The sequence below is a fragment of the Tamandua tetradactyla genome, chromosome 2, assembly GCF_023851605.1.
Source record: "Tamandua tetradactyla isolate mTamTet1 chromosome 2, mTamTet1.pri, whole genome shotgun sequence".
Classification (NCBI taxonomy): domain Eukaryota; kingdom Metazoa; phylum Chordata; class Mammalia; order Pilosa; family Myrmecophagidae; genus Tamandua; species Tamandua tetradactyla.
Window position 1 is genome coordinate 168417717 of NC_135328.1, and position 21624 is coordinate 168439340.

At 42.0% G+C, this 21624-nt stretch overlaps 1 protein-coding gene across 2 annotated transcripts in view; it reads right to left on the bottom strand.

The window, feature by feature from the left end:
* Positions 1-418: 418 nt before the first annotated feature.
* Positions 419-21624, bottom strand: part of CPT2 (carnitine palmitoyltransferase 2) — a 54733-nt gene continuing 33527 nt past the window's right edge. The window contains exons 1-5 of one of the 2 annotated variants that reach the window (XM_077149609.1): positions 15159-15463; positions 12434-12514; positions 8630-8736; positions 2104-3408; positions 419-1069 (exon numbers count right to left, since the gene is read on the bottom strand). In XM_077149609.1, the coding sequence (XP_077005724.1) occupies positions 738-1069; positions 2104-3408; positions 8630-8736; positions 12434-12514; positions 15159-15310 (1977 nt within the window). In that variant the 5' untranslated portion in view covers positions 15311-15463 and the 3' untranslated portion in view covers positions 419-737. Of the gene's footprint in view, positions 1070-2103; positions 3409-8629; positions 8737-12433; positions 12515-15158; positions 15464-21624 lie in introns of those variants that run through there. The other variant, XM_077149610.1, reaches the window with a different exon arrangement.

The following is a 21624-nucleotide window of genomic DNA, read 5'->3' on the forward strand; positions in this document are numbered from 1 at the left end:
CTCAATGTAGTGGTTTTTCCAACTGCAAAATGTAAAGCACCATCTCTTCTAGCTTGAAGAGGCCACAATTAACACAAGAGTCAACTGGTTAAAATAGATGCACACCACTTGTAAATCCTCATTTGGCTGGAAAAATAGTAAAATAACAGAAAAATCTATAGAGATAATCCTTATTACAGCAGGACTATCAGAATCAAACATTAATAGCTGTTTATTCCTTTAAAAAAAAATCAAGAATAATTCTAAAGAGCTGGAGTTCCAAGAGAGGCAGGTTTACTAAGGATTATAACAGCATTTCCCACCATTTACCAGAAGAGCCAGGGGTCAAAAGAAATGGCATTAATGTTTGAACTTAGCGTTGGAAAATTCTTTATGGGAATTAAGAAATTTAGTGTCAAAATAAATAAAAGAAACCATCTCCAAGCAATAATTAAATTTTATTTCTGCTTAATAAATACACCTGAGTTATTTTTTCAAATTCCACCTCCTGATCAAATGTCCTTATAACTGAGATCATTATCTTTAGTTGCCATTAATCCCACTCAGAAATTAACACATTTAGGTTTAAAACTGTGAATTAAAAGCGCATGCCTTCTAGCACTGGCTGTTTAGGCATCTCATGATTGTTTAGCCACAAGTTAGCACAGTTTAATCAGTCACAGACTAGCACCTGCTGATTAAAAAGGCCCCAGTTTGCACTAGAAGGAAGTAACTGGGGCTTTTCACTTGCCCAAAAGCTAAGTTTTGATAGGTTTGCCTTCTAAGGCATTAAACATGTCTTCTAAGGACTTCTCCACACACTGAAGAAACTCCCGGGCATTCCGGCCTGGGTAGGCAGAGACATTGCAGCCTATCCAACTGTCATGAACAGCATACCCAATGCCAAAGCCATCAGGGACCACAGGAGCGAAACCGCCAAGGTTCACTGCTGGGCTGGTCAGTGTGCTTGTGGACAGGACGTTGTGGTTTATCTGCCCATATGCAGGGTCCAGGTAGAGCTCGGGCAGTGGGATCCCTTTGACTGCTGCCAGGTACCGCAGCGCAAACAAATGTCGATCAAAGCCTTGGCCTGTCAGAGACAAAATGGAAAACCAGAATTTCAGGATCTCAGAACTTTGGAAAGGGACCTTAGTAAAACCTTCCACCCACAGCAGGAATTTCCTCCTGAGAGAGTGGGAGAAGGGTCTTTCTGCTTGCATACCTCTGTCTCACTAATTCCTGGAAAGCTCATTCTATAATATTTTCTGAGAAGGAAGGAGAAAGGATGGAGAGAGGGAGGAGTCAATAGCATAGCTAAAAATGAACCTAAAATAAAAGCATGAGTAAAAAAATTCTGAAATGAAATCAGTATTAGCAGACAGTCAAGAAAAGCATGTAGAGAGAGAGCTAGAGACTCAAAAATTACGATAAGGTTCGAAGTCCAGTCAAGAGAAATGACGAGATCGAGTCAACATACAATGGAAAGGGTATTTGAGCAGGGTTCCAGTCTCAGTTTCACTAACTTGCTGTGTAACTGGCCCAATGGCCTCAGTTTCCTACCTATAAAATGTAGAAGGATGAGACTGGAGTGTCTTGGTGGTCCCTTCAGGCTCCAGGACTTTATAACTACATGAAAGGATTACACCCTGTTATCTTCAAGGTCCCTTCCAGCTCTTTTATTGCAAAAAGGCAAAGAATGACACCAAGATTTGGGAAGAGCTTCTGAGATGCTTTATCTACAGGGAACCAACGCACAACTTCGCTGAAATGAGAAGGGCTGTAGGTGTAAAAATCCTATGTTATCAAAAGCAATTCTGATGGTGAATAAATAGAGAAAGGAGACTCATGTTAGAGCTGAAAGTAACCTTAAAGTGAGGATGAAGTGATATGCACTTCCCATCACTGCTTAGAAGGTGAGAAAAAGTATCTAATCCTAGATAGCTAGTCTGACTTTTGAGATTGATAGTATGGGAAAATCATCTTTTGGGGAGTTGGAAATGGTTTAAACCTATTAAAGAAATAGAAATCAGATCTGGGGGGAGAACACTGCTGAGGCTTACTGATGCTGAGAAGCATTGAGAACAAAACAAGGCCCAAAGGCATGCTCTCCACCCACCGCCTCACCCATTGCTGCTTCTTTGGTCAGCTGGCTGTGGTACTTGGAGCACTCCACCATCAGCTGCTGAAGCTCGCCCGCACTGTGCTTGGAGGGCTCCCTGATAAAGGTTTCTGAGCACCTCTTTGTGAAGATGGAGGCTGGCCGAACAGTCTCAGTGCGGCCATGCTTGAACGCTGCAGTACTGCAGGACTCATAGGTAGCCACGGTCTTCCCATACTGCCGCAGGAAGGCCATCTGGAAGGCCAGCTGGACCACAGCATCCGGACTCAGCTTCTGCTGCTTCAAGAATTCTTTACCACCTCTCTGAAACTGTATGAAGTCAATGGTGAGGCTTTTTACGGCTGCATCAAATTTTTCCTTAGCAGTGGTGATGCCAGCCTTTAAAGCATCATCCAGCTTGAAGCTGAGTTTCTGCACGGCGACAGAAGAGTCAGTGGCGGCTGGCTGGCTCTGTGGAGTGATGGCAGGGGTCTGAGTGCTGTCTTTAAACACTTCATTAAAAAACCTGAGCATCGCGATGCCATCACCCCAAGAATGCTCGAAGTGGACAGCAGCAGTGCCATCCTTAGCTATAATGAGGTTGAAGGATTTATCAAACCAGCGGTTTGTGCCATCCCCGTGCAGCATGTTGTGGGACAAGTGGATGAGATCCTTAATGGGGAAGTCATCTAAGCAGAGGCAGAACACAGCAGAGTCCACACTCCTAAGTGTCTCCTCGTTGCCACAACTCACTAGCTTCTGCCTGAGCTCTGCCCAGACATCTCGGTTCTCACTTGTCAGATACGCCACAGGGAACTCGGGAGCAGGATTATTATCTGAGAGAATGTACTTCAGATGAGCCTGGATTTCTGAGGCACTCACAACGTTCCCATCTTGATCCAGGACATCAAAGACGTAGAAATGTCCTTTTCTTAGGACCAGGAGGTGCCTGGCCTTGTCATTGGTGAAGAGCTCATCCCGACTGGATTTGGGTAAACGAGACGAATTGAAAAGCCGAAAATACTGGGACATGTCCAGGGGATATGCATTGACAAAATAGGCACCATACCACGACAGAGAGGAAGGCACAAGACGTATGAGTCTCTTGAAGGTATTGGTGTCACTTTTGGCAGGGTTCAAGTGGAACACTTCTGGCTCCAGGAGGCCAGCTCGGAATGTCTTCAGAAACCGGATGGCAGAAACAGTCAGGTTTGTTGCCCGGATGAGCTGGTCATTATACTCAGACTTTGGGTCAGGGTTGAATGCCATAAACGGATTGAAGTTCAGGACAACAGAGTCTCGAGCAGCTAAATACATATCAAACCAGGGACCTAAAATAATAATAGAAAAACAGAATAAAGTCAATGCAGTCCTTAAAAACAGAATTTGACAAAAGAAACAAAGTCAAGCACACTCAGAGGAAATGACATCACACCCCCATAAGGTAGAATTACCTGATTATTTTTTGCTCAAGAATTCAAGATTATTATTTTTCAAGAATTCATGACATGTAAATGGAACCAAACAATTTGTGAAGGTTTTTTGGTGCCTGGCTTCTTTCACTTAGCATAATGTTTCTGATGTTCATGTATCAGTACTCCATTTCTTTTACTGCCTAATAATATTCTACCGTATGCATATACCTTATTTACCTATCAGTTTACGGACATGGGTCTGGTATGAATAACGCAGCTCTGAACATTCATGTACAACTTTTTGTATGGACATGCATTTTCATTTCTCTAGGATGTACACCTGGAGTGGAATTGCTGGGTCATGTGGTAACTATGCTTATCCTTTTGAGGAATTGTCAGACTTTCTTTCAAAGTGGCTGCACCATTCCCACGAAAGTGTATGAGGAATACAGTTGTTCCACATCCTCACCAACAATTTTTGTCCTTTCTTTTTTTTTTTCCTTACATGGGCAGGCACCGGGAATCGAACCCAGGTCCTCTGGCATGGCAGGCAAGCGTTCTTGCCTGCTGAGCCACTGTGGCCTGCCCCAATTTTTGTCCTTTCTACTGTAGCCATTCTGGTGGGTGTGAAGTGGTATATCGTTGTGGTTTTGACTTGTACTTGCCTAACACTGATGATGTTTGTTAACTGCTTTTTCTTCCTCATTCGGTTCCCTTTCTTAGTTCTTAAAGGAATAAAAACTAATAATCCTCAGTTGCATTCATGTTGAAACAGTTCATTCCCATTCCACCTCCCTAGATTTCCCTTGCTTCATTTCCTTTTGAGGACAACATTCACACTAGATGGTGTTCCTAATATGGGAGGGAAAGTCCTTTCCTGTCATTGTTTACTGTGTATAACTGTTGTCATGGTCAGGTTCATGTGTCAACTTGGCCACGTGGTGGTACCTGTTTGTCTGGTTGGGCAAGTGCTGGCCTGTCTGTTGCAATGAGTACATTTCATAGAATTAAATCATGATCACATTAGCTGCATCCACAGCTGATTCCATTTGTAATCACCCAAAGGGGAGTGTCTTCTGCGATGAGTGATGCTTAATCTAATCACTGGAAGCCTTTTAAGGAGGATTCAGAAGAGACAGGTTCTTCTTCCTGCTTCAGTTGGCGAGCCTCTCCTGTGGAGTTCGTCCAGACCCTCCATCGGAATCGTCGGCTTCACAGCCTGCCCTGAGGATTTTGGACTCTGCGTTCCCGCAGTCATGTGAGACACTAATTTATAAATTTTATATTTGCGAGTGTTCCCTGTTGATTCTGTTTCTCTAGAGAACTCTAATTAATACAACTGTGCACTCCCTCTTTTGGGAAGTGCTCAGAAAGCAATTAGAAATAACTCTCAGTACATGTGGATAATAACCTGAATTAGCCCTCTGCATTGCTGTGGCTGATTTGCCTGTAAAAGTTCCAGAAGCAATTAAGAAAAACATACTTTATCAGAAAATGTATCTTCAAGAGATGTTCCTCCTGGGATTAGCAAGCATCAGTAAATAAGGACCACCCTCAATAGGAGAAATAATTCTCACATGTAAAGAAAGCATTGGGGATAATATTAATGGAGACAAATGTATCCAGAATAATAAATCATTTGTTCATTCGTTAATCCATTCTATTCCATTCCATTCCTTAAGTATCAGCACTGTGCCAGGCCTTGGTTCAGGGGATATGAGAGGAATAAGACATGGTCATTGATTCTGAAGAACTCTGATGAAAGAGACAAATAGAATTAAAACATAATAAAATGATAAGAGAGAGGAAGTACTGGTAACTGATGGGTCAGATATATTTGAATAAAGTAACAATGAATTCATGCCTCTGGCCCCATCAATAAAATAATTTTAGAAAGGCATAAACCTATAAAGTAAAGAGAATGGAAAAGGAGAAAATAGCAAATATTGAAAGCTGGAAAGCATTGAGGCAGTCGGCAATTACTAGGCAGATTCAAAAAAGTCATCCTAAACTAGTAGTAGAGAAAGCCAAAAAAATAACATGATTTATACAGCAGAATCCCCAAAAGGCATGATGAAAAAGTTTTGATAACGGATGGTGGTTATAGTAGCACAATATTGTGAATGTACTTAATTCCACTGAATTGTATGCTTGAAAGTGGTTAAAATGGGAAAATTTGTGTTGTATCTATTTACCACAATAACATTTAAAATAAAAAATTCTAACGAGTTCTCATGGGGCAGAGAAGCATAAAATGCCATCAGATCTGAAGGCATAAATAAAAGGAAACAAATCGAGCTAAATGAAGTTACATTGTGGAGGATCCCATCAGAGAATAAAATGAGCTATCTGAATAATCTGGAAACAGGAGAGAAATTCTGCATGCCTCTCAGAGGAAAAAACAGTTTAGATCCAAAAAAAAGAATTTCCAAAGATAGCAACAAGAAACCAAACAGTGCCCAGCTGCTGTCACACCCTAACTCCTCAGTGCTTCTATCTTCTCTTGGGCCCATCCAAGTATTGCGGAGCTTTAGGAATGTGATGTTGCACTACCTTCCTTCCTGGAAGCCACTTTTCTTAAAGTTTATAGTAACCTCTTCTCTCTGGTAAACTTCCCTATAGACTGTCTTTTCCATGTTTATCCACTGTTTGTGTGTGTATAACAGCAAAAACTTTAAAGTCTGTGGGTCCTTTCGTATTTAAAATGCTATATGTGTTGTAAAAAAACAAAAAAGAATCTTCCAAGGGCTCTGTAGTTGGCACCCTAGGTACATCTGGTGGAAATGCTGTTTAATTAGATCACTCCTTCCAGACCCCCTCCCCACTCCAGTAGAAGACTTATTTATTCTCTGAATAAGATAAGAATAGGGGACATAAGTCACAACTGGTATCTCAACTTCCCTTTTTCTCTTTCCCTGCTCCAAGAACACCAGCAACCTGGAAAAGTCTTCCCTGAGGAATCTAACGCAAAGACACCAATATTAGGGACACCCCAAGGAAATGCACTAGTCAGATCACATTATAATGAAGCCTGTAAGTGATAAGTCCCACCCTCATCCACAGAGCTTCCAACAGCTTTTTAGCATCTCACTCATATCTAAAACAACAGACAAGGATTAGGAAGCCCATCAAGACAGAAAAGAGGGAGGGGACAGGACAAAAAAAAAGTAACTTGTAGGAAATCAACAAATCAGGGAGAACAGTTTTTTTTTAAAGAAAATATGTATGTAAATAAATCATAAAGAGAACATCCCAAGAACAAAAAGAGCTCTTGGAAGTGAAAAGTAGAGAAGCAGAAATTAGAAACTCAGTAGAAGAGTTGGATGGTAATTTTAAGTTAATCTGACAGAGAGCAGAACAAAAAGAAAAAGTAAAAGAAAGGAAAAATAAGAGAAAAAATTTAAGAAAAATTTGAGGATAAGGTCTAGAAGTTCTATATATGGCTAAGAATTCCAAAAAGAGAACAGAGTAAAACAGAGGAAAAGGAAATCAAAGAAATAAAGCAATATCCTGGAACTGAGGTGATAAATTTCCAGATTCAAAGGACTTTCTGGGTGGGTCAGCAAAATGGGTGAAAACAGACCCACACTAAAACACGTTATCTGAAATTTAGAAAATAGGGACAAAGAGAAAATCCTAAAACATTCCAGAGAGAGAGAGAGATAAAGAGGTCAGAGGATCAAGAACAAGAATAACATCAGACTCAGCAGCAGCAACACTGGAAAGTAAAAACTACAGGCGCAAAGTTTCAGAATTCTACAGGAAAATTACTTCTAACCCAATAAACAAATTATCAATGAAGTATGAGGGCAATTTAAAAAAAGGTCCCTTCTCATGTTCTGTTTCCAGAAAGCAACTGGAAGATGTTTTCTACCAAAATAAGGGAGAAGCCAAGAAAGAAGAAAATACGAAATACCAGAAATAAGAGTCCCATCATTAGAAAGAGATGAATGGATTCCCTGGCTGATGGTGAAAGGAGATCCCAAGAGAGCAGCTGTACAGCAGGCGAAGAGTTTCACAAAACCAGACTGCAGCCAATTAGAAGTTCTGGGAGACACTGCTTCAAGAAGACTAGTTTGACAGAATATCTTTTGCATCTTCACGTACTGAACTGATTTAGACAGCTTGGGGAGAGTCTGGGGATAAATAATTAAACAATTAGAAAATTACGCAAAAGAAGTGAGATGATTATTAACTTCAGGTAAAACAAAAATTTCACACAAGACATAACACTCCCAATAAACCACATGATTCAGCTGCCAGCAGCATTTATGCAATCATAATAGTGTAAACATCACATACTGAGCTAATCAAAATTACAAATTACTGGGAAAACGAGGGATAAGGAAGGCTGCCTGTGCACTTGTTTGTGAGATATAAAAGACTGCTAAATTCTAGTCTCCGACAGCAAAGACGTCAACATATAATGCCTGAAAATAAAGAAAAATTAAGATGTGGTAACATACATATGTGATTTAGAGAGATGAGCGCACATATCAAAACAATCAGATAGGAGCTGAAAGTGAGAAGTGGGAAATCACAGGAGGGTCAGGGAATTGCTATTTGACTCCTCAAATTATGTACATGAATAACCTTCATTAAAAATATAAATTAAATTTGAAAGAAATATTATGGGAACAGAAGTGGAAGCAACTAGTTCTGAACAACTTTCCAGGTTAAAAAAAAAAAATGGAAATGAGAACAACATGGCTGGAAGCACAGGGGAATGAAAGACTAATGGGTTCAGGGACTAATGAGTTCAGTTTTGTGGAAGAATGAGGCATATCTGGGACAGTGGGGAGAGAGGCAGCTGGAGAGGACAGAGTCCAGACTGTGAAGGCGACAGAATGATACACACAGGACTTAATTCCACGTCCTTTTCACACAGAACCCCTTACTGGGTTCTCAAGCCTACCTACAGAGCAGGCAGGACACTGTTCTTGAGACTCCCGTCAACATCTTAGCAGAACAGAAGCCTATTCAACCTTACCATTTACCTCAAAAAGACAGGATGAAACATTACTTCAATGCTGGTCTCACCAAAAGTATTTTTGAGATCAAACAGGAGAAGAGATGCCTTCATCTCTTCTCCTGTGTGGAGAACTCTAGGAAAAATCACACCCAGAGCCCACCCTACCTGAAATGTAGCTCGTGTGTTTGTTCCGCTTGTCCTGGGCAACCAGCTGCTCGTGCAGTTCCCTTCCGGTTCCATTTTCAAAACTCTTGCAAAATTGCTCTGTTTTCCTGAAATGTTCAAGAAAAGTCAGAGTCAAACCATGACAGGGACTACAGTATTTTTAGGCTTATAGCTAAAAATTCATTAAACAGCATACCCCTAGACCTGGGAATGAGATCAGAAAGTACCCCTGATCAGAAAAGCAGGAGTCAGGCTGAAACGGGTAAGTCTAGGATATTTTCTTAAAATAACTGACCAAGAAGATCAACATCTCACAAAACAATATGTAATCTAGGAAACAGTTTGGCATGGAGAAAAGGGTGTAGGCTTTTCCAGACCAGGCAAGTTTGAGTCCTGGCTCTGTCACTTTCAAGCTATGTGGCCCTGATATCTCTGAGCCTCTGAGCCTGTTTTTTTGTTTTGTTTTGTTTTTTTAATGGGCAAAATAGAGCTAATAACACCACCTTATAAGATAAAAATATTTATAAAGCTACAGATTTAGGATATTCTGAAACATAATACTCACTCAATAATGGCAGCTATTAATTAATATATCAAGAAAAGCATCAAGTGACTGTAAAGGACTATTTCAAAGCAGAAAGCTAAATGATAAAGCAGTTCATCTATGTTTCACCATCACAGGCCAATGAAATAGTCTATGATTCTAACAACAATGACAGTTATTTTTACAAAAAAATTCCCATTATGGAAAAAGAATACTATATTAGGCTATGAGAACTTGATGCAATCTTCTTTTTGATACTATCTGATATCATTTTCTAATTCCATGCTCACCAAGCAAATTTCTGGCCTGTCATATGTATTCCTCAATGAACTTCCCTGCCAAGAGTGCATGCCCTCTCCAAATGACCAGTACCAGCTAGCCTTCCAGGCACTCCTGCCAAGATAAAGTACAATACTGGCATTCTGACTAATAAACCATCTCCTGTTGAGTCTGGTTAAAGAGACTCCCATCTTAGGGTTTGGCCAGTCCTTCACAGACAACAAAAATCTATTCCTGAATGCGGAGATGTACAGACTAGGTTGCAGGTTCCTAGCGATCCAATCAAGTCACAGACACTCCCTGAGGCTTAGTCCACCGCTACCTGCCAACCTCTCTCTTTTTTTATTATTATTATTACTTTTTTTTTCACATGGGCAGGCACCGGAAATAGAACTCAGGTCTCCAGCATGGCAGGCGAGAACTCTGCCACTGAATCACTGTTGCCCACCCAAAGCTTGTTTTTCTTTTTTTCTTTTTTTGCATGGGCAGGCACCAGGAATCGAACCTGGGTCTACAGCATGGCAGGCAAGAATTCTGCCACTGAGCCACTGTCGCACCGCCATCTCTTTTTTTATTATTATTATTTTAAAAATATTCTTATTGAGAAATCTTCACACACATACAGTTCATACATAGTGTGCCTGTTTGAAGCAGAAAAGCCATGTCCTTTAATCCTCCTTCAGTATTGCTGGGTGGGACCTTTCTGACTGTTTCCATGGAGATATGACCCACCCAATTGTGGGTTTGATTAGATGGTTTTTACATGCAGATGTGTCTCCACCCATTCAAGGTGGGGTTCCTTACTGGAGCCTTTTAAGAGGGAACCATTTTGGAAAAAGTTTTAGAGCCACCAGAACCATCAGAGCTGACACAGCCAGAGACCTCTGGAGCAGAAGAAAAATGCCCCAAGGGAAGCCTTTTGAAATGAGGAGAGAAAGCTAGCAGACATCCCCATGTGCCCTCTCAGCTGAGAGAGAAACCCCGAACATCATCAGCCGTTTCTTTGGAGTTAAGATATCTTTCCCTCGATGCCCTAATTTGGTCATTTTCACGTCCTCAGAACTGTAAACTTGCAACTTTAAATTCCCCTTTTCAAAAGCCATTCCAGTTCTGGTATATTGCATTCCGGCAGCTGTTGCTAACTAGAACACATGGTATACAAACAGTGGCTCTCTATATCATCACATAGTTGTGTATCATCACCATGATCATTTTTAGAACATTAGTGTAGGAATAAAATTAAGTTTAGCTTTCACACAAGATGGTACAGGATGAGAGAAACAGAATTAACTAAACAAAGGGCTGCAAAATGGCTCAGATTGTTCTTGAAGGCAAGGAAAGGAAGGGGCCTTTGACTCAAGCCTAGAATTGGCACCAAATCCTTATATAGGTAAAAACAAGTTTAAATAAATAACAGCCAGGGTCACTGAAATGTAAAGCATAATCAAAAGCAGGAACGTTCGGCAGGAAATTTGAATTAGACTATCCAGATAGGCTGTAAGTTCTGGAGTATCCAATCAGCAGAGAAACACACACAGGAGGGACCTGTGTGCTAGATTTAGGGTATAATTCTGCGGCATTCTATCACTTGGTATACTAGCCACCACATTTTGGTTAAGTGCCTGTTCTTCTAAGATTGTGAATAAATTTTTGAGGTGAGCATTTATTCTTTTTCAGGTATGGCTTGCTTTCTAACAATGAGCATCACTCCAGAAAAAGAAATAAAAAGAAAAAGCTCACATATCCCATACCCCTCCCTCACACTGACCACTAGCATTTCAATCTACTCAATTGTTTTTACCTTTATCCTGCCCCAATTATTTATTATTCTTATTTTTTTACTCAGCTGTTAAACCCTGGATAAAAGAAGCATCAGACACCAGGTTTTCACAATCACAGGTCATATTGTCAAAGCTATATTATCATATAATCGTCTTCAAGAATCAAGGCTACTCTCCCCCTCTCTATGTGGGACATGACTCCCAGGGGTGTGGACTTTCCTGGCAAAATGGGACAGAAATCCTCGAATGAGCTGAGACTCAGCATCAAGGGATTGAGAAAATCTTCTCGACCAAAAGGGGGAAGAGAAAAATGAGACAAAATATAAGTGTCAATGGCTGAGAGATTCCAAACAGAGTCAAGAGGTTATCCTGGAGTTATTCTTATGTATTAAATAGATATCCCCTTTTCAGTTAAGGTGTAATGGAGAGGCTGGAGGGAACCACCTGAAAATGTAGAGCTGTAGCCATGTTTCTTGAAGATGATTGTACAATGATATAGCTTTTGCAATGTGACTGTGTGATTGTAAAAACCCTGTATCTGATGCTCCTTCTATCTATCTTTTCGACAGATAAGTAAAACATACAGATTAAAAATAAATAATAGGGGAAACAAAGGTTAAAATAAATTTAGTAGATTGAAATGCTAGTGATCAATGAAAGGGAGGGGTAACGGGTATGGTATGTATGAATTTTTTTCTGTTTTCTTTTTCTAAATTGATAGAAATGTTCTAAGAAATGATCATGATGATGAATATACAACTATGTGATGATATTGTGAGTTACTGATTATACATGTAAAATGGAACGATCATATGGTAAGAATGTTTGTGTGTATTATGAATGTTGGTATGAACGTTATCTTTAAAAAAATTTTTTTGATTAAAAAAAAAGAATCAAGGCTACTGGAACACAGCTCAACAATTTCTGTTACTTCCTGCTAGCCATTCCAATATACCATAAACTAAAAGGGGATATCTATATAATGCATAAGAATAACCTGCAAGATAACTTCTCAATTCTGTTTGAAATCTCTCAGATACTGAAACTTTATTCTGTCTCATTTCTCTCTTCCCCATTTTGGTCAAGAAGGCTTTCTCAGTCCCTTGATGCCAGGTCCTGGCTCATCCTGGAGTCCTGTCCCACATTGCCAGGTTGCCAACCTCTCTTGAACCACCCTGACCAAGGGTTCTCAGCAGTTACCTGAACTGGTCATCATCCAAAAGAGGCTTCTGTGCATTGAGGTATCTCCTAATGGTGTCTTCAAGTTTGGGAATTGGTAACCTGAGGACAAAAGAAAGGTGAGTATGAGGATAATGATATGTGAAGGAAGTTAGCTTTACAACCCAAATAAACCACCAGCTGGATAATTAATTTCCTTCCCAAAAAACCCAGCAGCATGGAGCTACTGACAAATCAGAATCAATGGATTTACGAATATAAGTATCAATGGTAATTCTATTTTTCAATTTTTATGTTTTTAATTAAGGTGAAATGTATATAACATAAAATTAAGCACTTTAAAATGAACAACTCGGTGGCATTTAGTACATTCACAATGTTACACAACAACTGCCTCTATCTAGTTCCAAAACATTTTCATCACCCCAAAAGGAAACCCTGGACCTTTTAAGCAGTCACCCCCTATTCCCTGCTCCCCACAACTAGCAACCACCAATCTGCTTACTGTGTCTATGCCTTTAGCTATTGTGGACATTTCATATAAATGGAATCATATAATATGTGATCTTTTTTATCTGGCTTCTTTCCCTTGGCATAATGTTTTAGAGGTTCCTCCACATGCAGCGCATATCAAAGCCTCATTCCTTTTTATGACTGAGGTCATTCTATTTTTAAGTAAAATAACTTTATAATGCATTAAAGATTAACATCATAAACTAAATTAGTAAATATCTTAATTCAGAATGAGGAAGCACACTCTGCCCAAAGCATTCCTGTGTCCTGGTCACGGATGTCATCATACCTGTGCTAACACTGGACTGGCACTGATTTAATTCTACCTTTAGTTTGAACTACTACATTTTTCTCTCCCAGGATGAAAAGAAAAAAGTTCTCTCTATATTTCTCCTTTCCTGTGTATTTTTCAACAGAATCATACAAAAATGCTTTTCACCCAGTGTGACATCAATATGAGTACCAAAAATAATACAATCTCAGGGACAGGAGGAATGACATCTCATTTTACATGACCCCCAATTTACAGATGGGGAAACAGAGGCCTGGGGAGAGTCAAATGCTTAAGGTCATAAATGGGTGAGCTTGGTACTGTTTAAACTCCAAATTCTTACAGATTTTCTGTGCTATAGATGAGGACTAAAAAAATGATCTTGAATATTCTTTCCCCAGCCTTCCAATTCTAAGAAAGAGAAAATCCCTCTGATCTTAATACTGGGCCGGGTGGGCCTGCCTGAAAGTCAAAAGTCATCTGACTCTAAAGAGTTTTCACCTTTCCCCCACATACTGATCTCATACCCAGGGGCTGCCAAGGAAATTACGTGCCAGGCCTACCACACAGGCACACGGTTCCTTTTTTTTTCTCTCTCTCTCTCCCTCCTGCCAAATTTAAAGAATCAGTCTGTGGCCAGGTAGTCATAAATGTTTGCACACTGCAGTTTCACAAGAATCATCCTGAATGATCTGACAGAGAGGTGGGGGTAGGCAGTGATGACGGTGAGTTAAGGGGTCTCCGAATCTCAGGTGGAGAAAAGCGGCAGCCCAGCAGTTGGGGGCGGGGCCTGTAGTCATGGCAGTGGGCGCACTGGCCTCCAAACCCTGGAGTGGAGGATCCCTCATGGTGGTTTGGTGGAAAAGGAAGTAAGAAGAGTCTTTGAGACTATCCTGGAACTTGGCTCAACTAACTAGTGAGTGAGCAGAGAAGTTAGTTCAGGTTTGGTTTTGGAAAGTGAAAGAATTTGGGGGAAATTTCTTATATTGGAGGCGGAGATCTGGCAACCTGAACACTGGGAGTTCCAAGGCTAGGAGAACGGGGAGCCAGACTTTGAGAAAATATTAGGAGAAGAAGCTTTGATGGGCTATTTCCAGAAGGTAAGTAGATTCTGGGTGAGGTGTTTCAGAAGGTGGTGGAGTAGCTTCTGGTGAAAGGAATAGACAGAATTTGGGTGAACTCTGAAGCTAATTTAGTAAGATGTTTGGAAGGGCTATCAAGGATGATGTCTGTAATGGTGGGCTGAAACTGCAGAAAGGTAGCATGGGTGAAAGAGCTGTGAGGAGGAAGGGTAGCATTCAGGACGATTTGATGGAGTTGAGAAGTTTCCAGGTGAAGACGGGACTTAGAAAATTGAGAAGGATTTGGGGAAGGGGTTGGGGAAAGCTAAGTGAAGGGTAGTAAGAGTGAGCACTTGGGAGTGTGCTAGAGGCGGGTGTACTAAAAAAGCATACTGTTGGAGGGATGAGGAATAGGGCAGAGAGTTCCGAGCAACAGAATTTAGAAGGGTGAAAAAGACGACGGAGTGTTCTGAGAGCTTGAGGGAGGGTACCTACTACCTGTAAGGAACTGGCCTAAAACATACTGGAACAGGAATGCTGGGCAGTTGTGACGGTACTTTAAGGGATACCTTACTTGGAGCATTTAGGTTGGTGCTGGAGATAGGCAGGCTGAATATTTTTCCGGAAGAAAAGGGACTTTTAGGTTATATGGTTGGAAATCTAGTACTAGAGCGACTTAGAAAAGTGGTATAAGATGGCTGAAAAAGATGGAGAATTTGAGGGCGCAACGACGGTTCTAGAAGATAATTTGAGGGTTCTGAAGTTCCTGTGTCGGGAGGGTCTGAAACTCACAAAGTTCCAAACTGGAGGATGGTGCAGCCTTCAAGTAGGGGGTTGGAAGCGGATGCGGGTTCCAGACGGGAGTGGGCTGACCCTGCGCGGCGGGGGCCGGGAGGCTCACCTGGGCAGGCTGTCCTGGTAGTGCATGGTGGGCACGATGCTGCGCTGCAGATACTGGCCGGGCTCGGACCCGGCGCTGAGGGCCCTGCAGGGGAGTCCCGAGCCAACCGAAGAGCCGCGGGGCCAGGCGCGCAGCAGCAGGCGGAGCACCATCGCCCGGACAGGCGGCGAGAACGCGGAGAGGAGGAGAGGTCCTGCAGCTTACACAGGCTTGGCTACTGCCCTCAGGCCGCGGGTCGCAGCGTCAGGTACTCCGGGTGCGGTTGATCTCTGCCCGCAGAGCCACTTCCGGCTCACGACTTGCCCGGCTCGTGGTCAGGCACCGCCCACGGCCCGGCTCCGCCCACGGCCCGGCTCCGCCTGTATCCCGCTCTGCTCTGCCGGGTGGGCAGGGTCAGCACTTCCCGGCTCTGTTCCTCCCGGCCCGGGAAGACGGAAGAGCGGCCTGGGAGGCGGCTGCTTCCTCCTTTTTTGGAGTGGAGTGGAAACTGGAGCTGAAGAAAGCTTATGGAATCTGATAAACCAAAGTTTGAATTCAGGCTCCTTCTCCGGGGGACCATCGGCAAATGTCTAAACCTCGCTCTCCTTATCGAGGAAGTAGGGCTTGTGATCCTTCGACATACCTCCGGCCTGTCTAGATATGCCGGGTTACTAGTAACACGTAGACCCTGCTGAAGGTCTTTGACATGAACTAAAATGATTAATTCCGGGAGTGCAACTGAGAAGAGAACACATGTGCAGGAGCATTAAACCAGGGAGTCGTCCTATCCAGTCACCTTTTCTGCGCAGAAAACTCCTTTACAGCAGGTTTCCCTCTGCTTGACTAAACTTTCTCAGTTTGAACGTTTCCAAGGACAGGAAGCCCACCGCTAAAAGGAAATCCTTGTCCTCTGGCTTTGGGAAGTCTTCATTAGTCTCAGTCGTGAGGCTGCCTGTCTGTGACCACAGATCACCTCCAAAGTTCCACTCCAACTCTGTGACTATAAGATTCTACAACTTGAACCGAGATTCATCACCCCTCATTCATCGCAAAACCTTGAGACAGCAAGAACAACAAAAATCCACCACACCCCAACCCCTGATCTCAGCTGCAGCTGAAGGATCAAGTAGGCACTCTCCCAGTTTTACAGAAGAAATGGAGGTGTCACAACACAGAAGCGGGCTCAGGACACACGGCCTTCCTTTAGCTCCAGCTTGTAGTTGTGCTGCTGTGATGTTGAAGGAGCCCATTACAGTCTGTCTGCTCCATATCTGGCTAAGTAGTGCCAAAAGCTGGAGCACACCAGAAGGAGCATTGGATTGACTGGGCGTTGGGAGGCCTGGGTTTGGGTTCAGCTCTGTTCCTATCTAGTTAGGTGACCTCTAATTGAACTTGAAGATCACTAACCAGCTCTGACTTGCACTCAGTGGTGATTCTGAACGCTTAAGAACAAAGCATGAAATGCAAAAGTATTATATAATCTTTCTCCCCTGAAGGGAGAGCAGACAGAACCAGGCCAAGTCCAAAACATCAGTACCATTTGCCCACACAGTATAGTGCCAGACGGAGATCAGTTAGGGTCAAATCCGGATGGTTCTCAGAGCCTGGAAACCTGAGGCAAATATCAGAAGCTATGTAGAGCTAAGGTAATTGGAAGACCAGAAGGAAACAGTGGACCTGGTAGAAGAGCAATAGATCCATTTTTTTAAAAAAAGGTTTTTTTTTGAAAAGGCTTGGGCCTGAATCTAGTAGTTGAAATAGGGGCCCAAAAACCTTCTGTGGGCCCATGGCCAATAAGAACACATCTAAACAACTAAACCCCTCATGCTGGTGTCCAGGGCCTTCAAAATCCTGGGCTCTCTCCAGGATTCAACAAAGTTTCATCACTCCTTACCCCTGCCTCTCCATCTTCCATCAGGTCACCTGAAGTAACCTGTGCTGTAGCCACACTGAACTCATCATTCCCAAAACTGGTCCTGGCTCCAGGCCTTTTTAAAGCTATCCCTACTGTCTGGAATGTTCTTTCCATGCAGCACTGTCTACTGAACTCCTGCTCATCCTTCAAACCCCATTTCAAAACTAACATCCATTGAAGTCTTCCTCAATCCTCATAGTTCTTCCTCACCCAGAATGAATCCTTACCTCTGTGATTCCTCAGAACTTTGCACATTCCCCAGCTCTTATATAGAAAAGAAACATAACTGCATTAGGATTTACTTAACTGTCAGTTTCTCTCTCACACTAAAGCTCGAGACCCTCCAAGACAGAGACCTTGTTTTCATTAATGTACCGAGGTCCCTACCCCAGGGCCTATCATGATAGGTGCTTTATATCCTTTTTCTAGGGATGGCTCTGGAGTTTGCACCACTTTAGAGATAACCAAGAGCTGAGAGACCAGAAAGACCATATTTTGCTGCATGAGAATCAAGAAAGTTCTTCTACTTAGAGAAAAATCCTGAAGAAGAAATTGTTTGTATTAAAATATTCCCAGATTTCCTCTTTGTTTCAAATGAACTAAGAATTAGCCAAACTAAGAAAAAACTGAGCACAATAAGCCAGGTTAAAATATATTCAAAATTAAAGTTCTTAAAAACAACAAATATTAAATGGATAACAGGAAGAATTCATATTTCAAACAAAAAGAGACCCAGTTGGTTAAGACTGACCAAAGACAGTAATTGTGAATACCCAGATGTGATGGTTTGAAAGGATGTATGGACCCCAGAAAAGCCATGGTTTAATCTAAATCCCATTTCATAAAGACAGAATAATCCCTATTCAATACTGTATGTTTGAAACTGTAATCAGATCATCTCCCTGGAGGTGATTTAATCAAGAGTGGTTGTTAAGCTGGATTAGGTGATGAAATGTCTCCACCAATTTGGGTGGGTCTTGATAAATTTCTGGAGTCCTATAGAAGAGGAAACATTTTGGAGAATGAGAGATTCAGAGAGAGCAGAGAATGCTACAGCACCACAAAGCAGAGAGTCCGTGAGCCAGCGACCTTTGGAGATGAAAAAGGAAAACACCTCCTGGGGATCTTCATGAAACCGGAAGCCAGAAGAGAAAGCTGGCAGATGTTGCCGTGTTCGCCACGTGCCCTTCCAGATGAGAGAGGAACCCTGACCCTGTTCACCATGTGTCTTCTCACTTGAGAGAGAAACCCTGAACGTCATCGGCCTTCTTGAACCAAGGTATCTTTCCCTGGTTGCCTTTAATTGGACATTTCTATAGACTTGTTTTAATTGGGACATTATCTCGGCCTTTGAACTGTAAACTAGCAACTTATTAAATTCCCCTTTTTAAAAGCCATTCCGTTTCTGGTATATTGCATTCTGACAGCTAGCAAACTAGAACACCAGATATTCAAAGAAATGGCAGGAACAGGTACCTAGAGGTGGTCTGGCACTCCCAGTTCTCAGATTCTACTGGATCTTATCTGGACTACATTTTGCTCAAAATAAGGAAATTCATAGGCCAGGCATTTAAAAAGCTCTACTTTAGGGTTGCTTGGTTTAATGGGATTTGTTGTAATGAACTTCAAACTTTAAAAGGAAACTGACATTGGAGCAATGAAAATTGTCTAAAAAAGAGAGTGATGACGATTGTATCTCAGAATTCAGAAATAGCACTTAAGGTTTAGGAATAAATGTGACTGCTATAAGAGCTTACAATCTAGGTCCCAGTTTTCTTAGAACTGTTTTCTAAAAGTATCCTTATTTCTGTAATGGAGAAGCAAACCCTACCTATAATTATGCCTAAAAGTTACTTCCAGAGAACCTCTTTTGTTGCTCAGATGTGACCTCTCTCTCCAAGTGCAGCTCTGTAAGGAAAATCATTACCCTTCCCCTGTGTCGTACCTGATGTCCAGGGTTGAGCCTGGCCCTCATGCTGTGGGATCAACAATGCCTATCTGACCAAAAGGGGAGAGAGAAATGTAACCAAATAAGGTCTCAGTGGCTATGAGATTTCAAATAGAGTAGAGAGGCCATTTGGAGGTTACTCTTAAGCAAGCTTCAGCTTGATATTGTTCATTGCCATGGAATGTCAAGCCCCAACCAACAGCATTCCTGTAAACCTTAAAGAATAACCAGGCTCTATCTGAGACTCTATAGAAGTTTCACTCACTAAATGTATTTTTTCAAAAACCCAAAACCTCTGTATCCTAGGTCAGATAAGCTCTGAAACAGTCTCTCCAAGAACATCAACCAGTTGTACCCCACTACCCTATAATGTTGACACCCCTTTTCAATATGAACAAATTAGAATAGTCATTGCCCAAATATCCCTAAAGATTTGAGAGCAGGACCAAAGGAGAAGGAAGAGCTATAACAGAGCAGATAGGATTTAACAAATGAGTATGACTGCTGAATCATTATTTTGATATTTCTTTTTAATCTCCAGTATCTTGGTGCAGCTACTAAGGAAAACCTGAAATTGTGAAACTGTAACCCATACCATACTTTGAAATTTATTCTAAAACTACTTGTTAAAATGTACTTTGAAATTTATCACCTTTTTTTGTATATATATTTTATTTCACAATAAAAAGTTAAAAAAAGAAACTGAGTATGTAAGAAAATTGATAGATCCAAAAATTGAAAATAAAGTGGAAAAATTGCTCTTCTCCCTCCAAACAAAGGAACTTTTAAAACATATATGTGAGAACTCTAGATATTTGAATAACTCTGTCAATGCACGGTTCATGGTGTTGGGGGGAAATATCTTTTCCTTTTATCTTTAGAACTGACCTGATGTTTACTTTTCAAAGGATTGCTCAGAACTATTTTCCTTGGAGTAAAAGAGTCAATGATTAGAGCATAAAGAGCTGATTGCATGAGAGCCTCCAGGCTGCAGCAAGTTTAGTGCACCTTTTGAAGGCATCTGAGGGCCAGGTTGTGGGAATTGAAGCCTCCCTTGATCTCACCCCAGCAAAGCCCTGAACGCACAGCTGCCTGTGTAACCAAGGTACCCAGTAAATCTTTAAGCTTGCCTCCCTCAGGAGGGAAGAGTATACAAATGGCTCTTTGAATAAACACCCGACCCCTTAGTGGTTTTATGTTATTCTTTACCATGTGTGCTGGTTTGAAAGGAAGGATGCCCCCTAAGAAAAGCCACATTTTAATATAAATCCCATTTTATAAAGGTAGAATAATCCCTATTCAATACTGTATGTTTGAAACTGTAATCAGATCATCTCCCTGGATGATGTGATTTAGTCAAGAATGGTTGTTAGACTGGATTAGGGGACAACATGTCTCCACCCATTTGGGTGGGTCTTGATTGGCTTATTGGAGTCCTATAAAAGAGGAAATATTTTGGAGAATGAGAGATTCAGAGAGAGCAACACTATGAAGCAGAGAGTCCACCAGCCAGCGACCTTTGGAGATGAAGAAGGAAAACGCCTCCCGGGGAACTTCATGAAACGCCTCCCGGGAAGCCAGGAGAGAAAGCTAGCAGATGACGCGGTATTCGCCATGTGCCCTTCCAGCCAAGAGAGAAGCCCTGACTGTGTTCGCCATGTGCCTTCTCACTTGAGAGAGAAACCCTGAACTTCATTGGCCTTCTTGAACCAAGGTATCTTTCCCTGGATGCCTTTGATTGGACATTTCCATAAACTTGTTGTGGTTGGGACATTTTCTCAGCCTTAGAACTGTAAACTAGCAACTCATTAAATTCCCCTTTTTTAAAAGCCATTCCGTTTCTGGTATATTGCATTCCAGCAGCTAGCAAATTAGAACACCATGTATGTTTTTCTGGAAAAATACAATGTTATCACACAGTCCTTTGAATTTCCTCATCTAATCTGTAACCCCTTCCATGCATAGAGTGAGTAGTAAGAAACCACCCGTATGTCATGAGACTCCTTCTAAGTGTATGATCTTATACACAGTGAAATGTCTTTGGCTTGGACCCCTATGTCTGACCCTTAGGATTTCTGCCTACTTGCGGAGTGCTTCCTGTGATTCTCTGACTTGCCGCCATCAGAGCTAGGGTGCCTATCGTGAGTAAGTTCTCAATAAATTTAATGACTCAGTCGGTACCTGGTGTTTTCTTCGATGCCATAGCTGGAACCTCTGTATTTACGGGCCCAGGTTGGCACGCAAGTTCATGCACCTTAGACACAGGTCCTGGTCATCTGAGCTGGCCCACCTCTGGGTCCATGGCTATAGGGTGCAATGGAGAAGGGGGCTGTGAAGGGGCCTGAGCTCTAGAAAGGGGGGAGGGATGGAGACCTCTCCAACTGAGAACACCTCCTAGGGGAATGCTTTGGGTCAGGGTGCCTCTCCAGGCCCTCTGGGCAGGAGGTTTCTGACCTCTGTTGCACTTCTTTGTACACTCAGCTTTTCTGAACCAGGAAGCCTAAACTCGATGCCAGCATCCTCTAACTGTCACCGTTTTCACTTGTGGACTTTTCTGGCAGGGCAGGCCTGACACACTCAAAATCCCAGGTCAGCAGCTAGCCAGAGAATGCAAGGGGCAAATT